We start from the raw sequence: 7657 nt of genomic DNA, 5'->3' as shown, positions 1-7657 counted from the left end.
TGCTCCATTTCCAGCTTGGGCTGAATTGTGCAATTCCAGCTGCAGGTGATGCAGTCCCATCCTCCCAGCTTGCTCTCCTCAATTCCCTGCTGGTTGCACTTTTTGGGGCTGGAGCTGCAGCGCTGTCCTTGGTTGTGGGGCTGGAGAAGGATTGTTGTGTGTGCCTGAGCTGTGAGGAGACCTTGCTGACACTTTGTGTGCAGTTCAGAGTTAGGTACCAGGGCAGAACCTGCAGAATGTGAAAGGTAAAAGTTCAGCCTCAGCTGAACTGGAGCAGGTCCAGCAAAGGTCCAGGAGATGCTGAAGGGACTGAGCTCCTCAGCCTGGGGAGGAGAAGGCTCAGGGGGATCTCTCAGTGCCTGGGATGAACTGAGGAGTGAACAAAGGTGGAGCCAGTCCCTTCCCAGTGGTGCCCAGCGCCAGGGCAAAGGGCACAAACCCCAACACACAAAATTCCACCCAAACATCCAGAAAAATCTCCCTCAGAGTCCACAGGTCGCAGTAAGGATTGCTCAGGTTGGAAATGACCTCTAAGGTCATCCAGTCCAGCCACCAACACAGCAGCATCTCCATGGTCACCCAAACACGTCCCCAAATGTCACATCCGTGTGTTTTTTGATCACTTCCAGGGATGAGCAGAAATCCACACCGTGCTTGCTGGGAACCAGGTGAAAATTATCCCATCTGATCCCATAGCTCTGAAAATCCCTGCAGACAGTTAAAAGGATTCCAGAAATATCCAGTTTCTTCTTTGTCCTCCATCCTCTGGTCCGGTTTTCACATTAAATTGAAATTTGACTACATGGAGGAACAGAAACTGAAACTAAGTCACAAAATGAGTTCCTGCACATTTTTTCCTTGTTGAAAACAATCAACAGTGAAGGCACGAGAGGAAAATTCCAACTAGGGAAACCTGTAGGGAACTTATTTAGGGGCACTTGAGGTGTCCTTGTGGACCTGGGCTCCTCTCAAGGTTTGCTGGCAGCCAGGCTAAAACCCTTCCATTTTTCCATTTGTCTGGATATAAGGGGTGCCTCAGTTCTGGGTGGAGCAGGAAGCAGGTGAAGATGCCCAGTCTGTTGTCACCTGAGTCAATAAACTCTGATTTTAATCCTGGTAGCACCCAGACACTCCCCATAGTGAGGGAGAGAGAAAAACAAGCAGCCAACACTCAGAAACAAATAATGGCAGTTTAACCTTATTTTTATTATTTTTGCTGTGTTTTATGGCCAAGGAGAAATAATTCATATCAAGGATCATGACCTTAGCAAGGCTTCCAGCAGTTTCTGGCAAAGCAATGTGAGATTAATTAGAAAAGCAGGGTGTTAATGAACCTGTCTGGGGTGGAGGTCATGAGAGCTGAGTGACCATGCAGGGACCAAATATCAGGGCAAGGATGGCCTGATGTGGTTCTGGATTTGGTTTCTCTGTTCCTGGTGGAAAAGGAATTTGCTTATTAAATTTGCAGGTGATATGAAGCTTGGATGACCGTAAGTCTATTAGAGAACAGGATTAGAATTTAAAATGTTCTTGACAAATTGGATAAATAGCCTGAAAATAAATTGATTAAATGGAGAAAAATGAGATGCCTCGGGCTGAAGCAGGAATGCTAAAAAGCCTTTTCTGTGTTGGAGAACAATTGGAGAGTTCCTTGGAAAAGCAATAAGGAGCCATAAAGGATCACAGACTTTACACAGACCAGGAAAATTAAAATATCACTTGTTGTGTGAGCAAGAGAAGCTGGGACAATGCAGGAATTCCACTCTGTCCTGGTTAGGGCTCTCTCAGAAACACATCCCAGCCTCGAGGAGGATCTGGCTCAGGGGGGGCAAAGGGTTCTGGAGTGACAGGGACCCGAGGCAGAGCAGGTTTTACAGGGAAACAGGAAAGCAATGGTGTCAGCATGAAGGCCAAGGGTAAAATGAAGGGTAAGGGAGCACACAGCAACTGTGGTCACAAAGAGCTGTGGCACAAATAAGGGGAATTCTCTCCACATCCCTGGAGAAAGATCCCATGTCTCCTTTTCCCACTGGAAAGAAGGAATTGGTCTGAAAAGCAGAAAGGAAGATTTGGTGACCCAGATCTTCTGGGGGAGAGGAGATATCCATGAAAGGTTTGGGAGGAGCAGAGCAGCCACTGGAGCAATGCCCTGCAGCAGCAGCAGAGCAGGACACGAGGGGTCCCTGGAGATCTCCTCTCGCCCTGCACTGCTGCAGCTCCATCCAAGCAGGGAAGATCTGGACAAGGATTCCTCAATGGAAACTAAAGGTGGTGGATTTATCAGAGGTCCCTTATCTGAGGATTTCATTACAGTGGGAAGGAGACAGAGCTGTTTTCCACCCCAAAGGCAGTTCCCAGCCCCAGTTCCAGCAGTGACTGTGCCATGGATTGCTTCCCCTGCACTGCTGCCTCAGTCTCACAGGACTCCCCTTTCCTGAGGGGGGATCCAGAGCTCATGTGCAGCTGTTTTGGTACCTGGAGAGGCTCCTGGAGCAGATCCTGCTCTCCCTGTGGTACCTGGAGAGGCTCCTGGAGCAGATCCTGCTCTCCCTGTGGTACCTGGAGAGGCTCCTGGAGCAGATCCTGCTCTCCCTGTGGTGCCTGGAGAGGCTCCTGGAGCAGATCCTGCTCTCCCTGTGGTGCCTGGAGAGGCTCCTGGAGCAGGGGCTGGGCAGGGTTAAAGGAATAAAGCAGGGATTTATTAAAAGCCCTTCCAAGGATGCACCTTGGGCACTGCAAGAGCCCGGCCGTGGCTGCAGCCAGGATGGGCCCTGGCTCAGGAGTTTCCCACTTGGATCAGTTCTGCTCCATTTCCAGCTTGGGCTGAATTGTGCAATTCCAGCTGCAGGTGATGCAGTCCCATCCTCCCAGCTTGCTCTCATCAATTCCCTGCTGGTTGCACTTTTTGGGGCTGGAGCTGCAGCGCTGTCCTTGGTTGTGGGGCTGGAGAAGGATTGTTGTGTGTGCCTGAGCTGTGAGGAGACCTTGCTGACACTTTGTGTGCAGTTCAGAGTTAGGTACCAGGGCAGAACCTGGAACAGATCACAGCTGAAACTGAGGCATCAGTTTAACTCCACGAGGCCAAACCTTGGACTCCTCTCATTGCTCACACAGGACGTGGTTGGAGGTCGTGGCTGTGCTCACAGTGGGGCAGTTTGGGTTTGGGTGGTTGGGGCTCACATTCTGCAAAGCTCCAAAGCTCCAGGGGCCTGTTCTGGATGGAGCTGGAGCAGGGGAATGGGGCACCAGGAGCAGCCCACCCTGAGCTCCAGCTGGGTGTGCTCCTGTCTGTGTTTCTCACCTTTGCAGAGAGCCCTCATTTGCAGGCTCAGCAGAAGGGGAGCAGATTCCCATTATCGTGCTCTCCTTGCATCTGGAATTTTAAGTGAACTGCATAACAGAATCTTCTGCTTTCTTAAGCATTTCCTTCTCCTTTCTTTAATCATGCTGAGATTTCCTGTGATACTGTGAGCTGTAATTATCATCTGCAGATCAGTGGCAATGCTAAGCTGGTTCTTAAAGGGATTTTTTTTTTCTGTGAATTTCAGATGACCAAGAACAAAATTATAATCACCTGATACTAAACAGTGCCACCCAGACACCTACACATGGTAAGAGAAAGCAAAGAGCAAAATTACACACGTTGTAACTTTCCTCTGCCAGCCAGTAACATTTACTGGTACCAAAGTGTGTTTAATGTGAATGGAAATATTCCTCTGGCAGTGCTGCATGGCTGATGGTTCCCATTTACATTAAACACAGGACCATATTTTCAATAGTGTGCACAGGGAAATATGGCCCAGTCTTTTCTAACTGTGCTGATCAGCCTCGTGTCTAATTCCAAGATCCTCCTTCGTTCCCCACTCGGTTTCCTCCACCTCGTCCCAGCCTGGAGATGTTTCTTTGCTTCCTCCATGGCCAGATCCTGCCTCTCTCTGCTCAGCCCTGTCCCCCAGCCCTTCTGTCTCCTCCTTTGGGTTTCCCAGAGCAGCAGTGGAGCCTGGGCTGTGTTTCCCCTCTCTCAGAGTCACCATGGACAGCCAAACCCCGGCAGCTCCTGGCTCCATCCAGCCCCAGGCCAGTCCCTGCCACCCAAATCCCCGTTCCCCAGTCAGACCTGTGCAGTCAGAACAATTTCTGGCTGATCCCTCTGCTTCCTTCCCTCTTCTGCTGCTGCCTTGTCTGGGTCCTGTCCGTGTCCCTCCCTGCCCCCTTTGCCTTTGGAGTGTGATCCATTCCTCAAGCTCTCAGTAAATCTCATCTCAGTCACTTCTGGCAGTGCTGAGTCTCTGTATTTGTTACTCTTTTTGTCCTGGTGTTTGTTTTGAATCCTGAAACCTCATCCTGACTGTTCTGGAGCTGATTTATTGCAAGTTGTGTTCACATGTGGAAATCTCCCTGCTGCTAAGGAGGGTGGGGGAGCAATTGCCCATGGGAAGATCACCTAAAACCTTGGGGGTTTCTTCTTCCCGGAGGAGGCAGGTGTCTCTTCAGCCTGCAAATTGCTTCCATGGTATGACTGTGTTCTTAGGGCTTCATTTTCTGCCTTCCAAACACTTCAGGAGGAAGAGTGTCAGCTCTAAACTCATCAGTGCTGCAGCAGTATTTATTGAGCCTGAACTGACAGCCCCCGATGTTCCTGACTACTCATTCTGTTTATTTTTTTACCTTCCTGAGGGGGAAAAAAAAAGAAAATGGAGAAAGAGGGTTGAAATTGTGTTCTCTTCTCTTTGGTCTTGGTACTTGTCCTTAAAATCCAGCCCCTGCTGGGTTCTGAGCTGTCCTTGTGTTTGCCCAGGAGCTTTAAGCAGCTCCAGCACCAGGGTCCCACCGCATCCAAGAGCTCCAGGGAATGTGCCAAAACAATTAAACTTCCCTCTGCTCCTAACAGATGCTTTGCTTTTTTATGTACTTAAGAGACAAAAAAACAAAGGCAGAAACACTCATGGTCTTGGACTCCTCATGCTTCCTGTCTTAATAATTTGGTTTTTGGAGTGGCTTGGATGAGCTGAGCACAAACAAGAATGTGATTCAGAGGTGCATCTTTCCTCTGACTTACCCAGATGGCCACGGGTGCTTTTGTTCCTTACACCCATGTGTGCTGGTGAGCCACTGCTCGCCGAGCCTGCAACTGTCTTTGGACTTTCCAAGTCAGACATCAGAAGAATTCAGAATTACTGCTGAAGTGGTGACCAATGTTTAATTTAATTCCCTCCCTGGCACGGGGCACATTTTCTGGTTTGGAGGTGGACAGGAGCTGTCCTGTGGTCCCTCAGCCTGTCCCTGGCCCCCTCCGTGCAGCCAGAGCCTCTGCAGGGAGCAGAACGAGGGGCTTGGTGGCCTGGGCTCCTCCTAAGAGCAGTAAAAAAGCAGCTGAAGGTTCTCAGGGTGCCAGCCTGAGCCAGCAGGGCAGTGCCTGGAGGTGACAAGCAGCCAAAAATCCCTCCTGTGCCTGGAGCAGCTCCCAAGGGTCTCACCCCGCAGGGTGGGCTGGAAACCTGGAATTCCTGTCAGGACTGGAGCTCAGCTGCTGGGCTGGGCTCTTCACAGGTCTTTGCCTTCAGCTGGAATCCCTGCATCTCCAAACTCCCTCCATCCTGGGGCTGAGCAGCAGAGGATTCTCACAGCCAGCCCGAGGCTCTGCAGGAGAGCTCCTGGAGGAGCAGGAAGGAAAACCAAGGTCCCTTTCCCTTCCTGCACCGCCTGGGCCTTGGGAAAAACAGAGCCAAATGCAGCCAGCCAGGTGTGATCCCAAAGGTCCTGGGAATCACAGCAGGATCTCAGCCTCCAGATGTGCAGTGGGGCAGCTGTGCCCTGCTTTGGGAATGATGACAGGATCTCAGTGCTCAGGAGAGATCCAGATGTGCAGCAGAACCACCATTCCCTGCTCTGGGAATCATGACAGCATCTCAGCATCCAGGAGTGATCCAGATGTGCAGTGGGGCAGCAGTTCTGCTCTTTGGGGAATTGTAACAGGGTTTTGGTGTGCAGGGATGATCCAGATGTGTGCTGGGGCTGCTGTTCCACCAGGCAGCATTTTGGGGATGCCCCCAGTATCCCTGAGAGGGTCAGTGTTCAGCTGAGGGAGGCAGAGGGTGGCCAGCACCTCTTCCCATGGCAGATCCCAGGGGATGGGAGCAATCCACGCTCACAGGGAATGGGGAGAAAAAGGAAAAAACCAGTTTGACCTTGGGTCTTGGAGCTTTTCTGCTGCAGCTGCAGTTTCCCAGGGTTAAATCCCCGGGGGCTCTGGTTTAACCTGGCAGGGGGTGCCAGTTTTGGGGCACAACTTCCGAGCGCAGAGATGGGATTACCCCAGCCCTTGGTGCAAGAAGGGAAAACCACAGATTAATGGTGGGTCCCAGTTAATCTGTTCTGCCAGGCTGGGAGGGGAGATCTCCCTTCCCTCCCTGCCTGGCTGGCACAGAGGGCTGGACAATGCTGGATATCTCGGGACAGGCAATTCCCAGTGGGATCAGAAGTGACCATGGGCAGGGGTGTCACAGGAGGTGTCCAAGGCCAGGCTGGAGCCCTGGAAGGTGTCCCAGCCCCTGAGGGGTGGCTCTGGATGGACTTTAAGGTCTGTTCCAACCCAGCCCATGCCAGGACTCTGCAGTTCCATGACTCTCCCTGGCTGCAATCCCAAGATTTCATCTCTGTTGTTGAAGGCTCTGAATTAACCACAGAGACTCTGAGCATCCCACATCTTCCAAAAACCCCTTGGTTTTTAATGTTGCTGGACTATTCCTGCCCCAAATTCCCTCCCAGGACACCAAATATCCCATTCCAGAGGTACCTACAGCCCTTGAGAATCCTCAGTCAAAATTCTGCTTTCAGTGACAGACTTTAGACCTCAATTCCACTGAAATCTGAATTTCCATGTGGATTTCCTTAACTCTAGACTTTATTTCTACCTCAGCTGCAGATTTGAGCTGCAAATGAAGAACTCTACAGAAGTTTTAGGAAATGTAGTGATTTGTATGTAAAATGTGAGTGGGAGGGAGCAAGTATTAGGCTCTAAGCACAACCAAGTTTTACATATGAAATGCAGCTAAATCTTTTGATACATTAATTTATCTTGCTTAGATATTCAGCCTTCACACAAAATAAGCACATAAAATGATTTTTCCCCATAAAAAACATTAAAATACGAAGGGAAAAAACCGAGCTGGGGGCACAAAAGAGAGCTGAGCATCAGCTATAACAGATATACACACTGACTGCCTGGGCTCAGTTTCTGTACAGTTTATTGCTTTATTTTTTTACTGCTGCTGAAGTTTCATCTCATTATATTTAGTGCATATATAATTATCCTAACCTAAAGAGCACCTAATAAACATTTTTTTTTCACATCTTTATAAATACTGAGCGCATTTCCAAATAATATGGTTAGGAGGAAGTTCATATCACGACTTTTATGCCAGTTAATTGCATTTGACAATCATCTCAAAAAACACTGAGTAAACCACCATGAGCAGCCAATTACTTCAAGGTTTTAATTTGGCCAAGTGTTTTTCCATGGATGATGCCTGGGATTGCTCTGATGGAGGAAAATTTCATTTTATATCTGTACTTGTGGGAGCCTTTTTCAGTTTCCTCTATATGTAGTCATGTGTGAGTGTGGTTTATTTTCTTCTTTCCCTTCCCTTCCCTTCCC

General features: G+C 49.6%; 1 protein-coding gene across 1 annotated transcript in view; it reads left to right on the top strand.

Annotated features, from left to right (window-relative positions):
• Positions 1-7657, top strand: part of SHISA6 (shisa family member 6) — a gene marked incomplete at its 5' end in the record, with an annotated part of 179017 nt that overhangs the window by 152666 nt on the left and 18694 nt on the right. Inside the window, one exon of the mRNA XM_015645357.3 lies at positions 3549-3611. Coding sequence (XP_015500843.1) covers positions 3549-3611 — 63 coding nt within the window. The remainder of the gene's footprint in view (positions 1-3548; positions 3612-7657) is intronic.

This window comes from Parus major, chromosome 18, assembly GCF_001522545.3.
Source record: "Parus major isolate Abel chromosome 18, Parus_major1.1, whole genome shotgun sequence".
NCBI lineage: Eukaryota > Metazoa > Chordata > Aves > Passeriformes > Paridae > Parus > Parus major.
The sequence above is the reverse complement of the archived record's forward strand: the minus strand, read 5'-3'. Positions and strand labels throughout refer to the sequence as shown.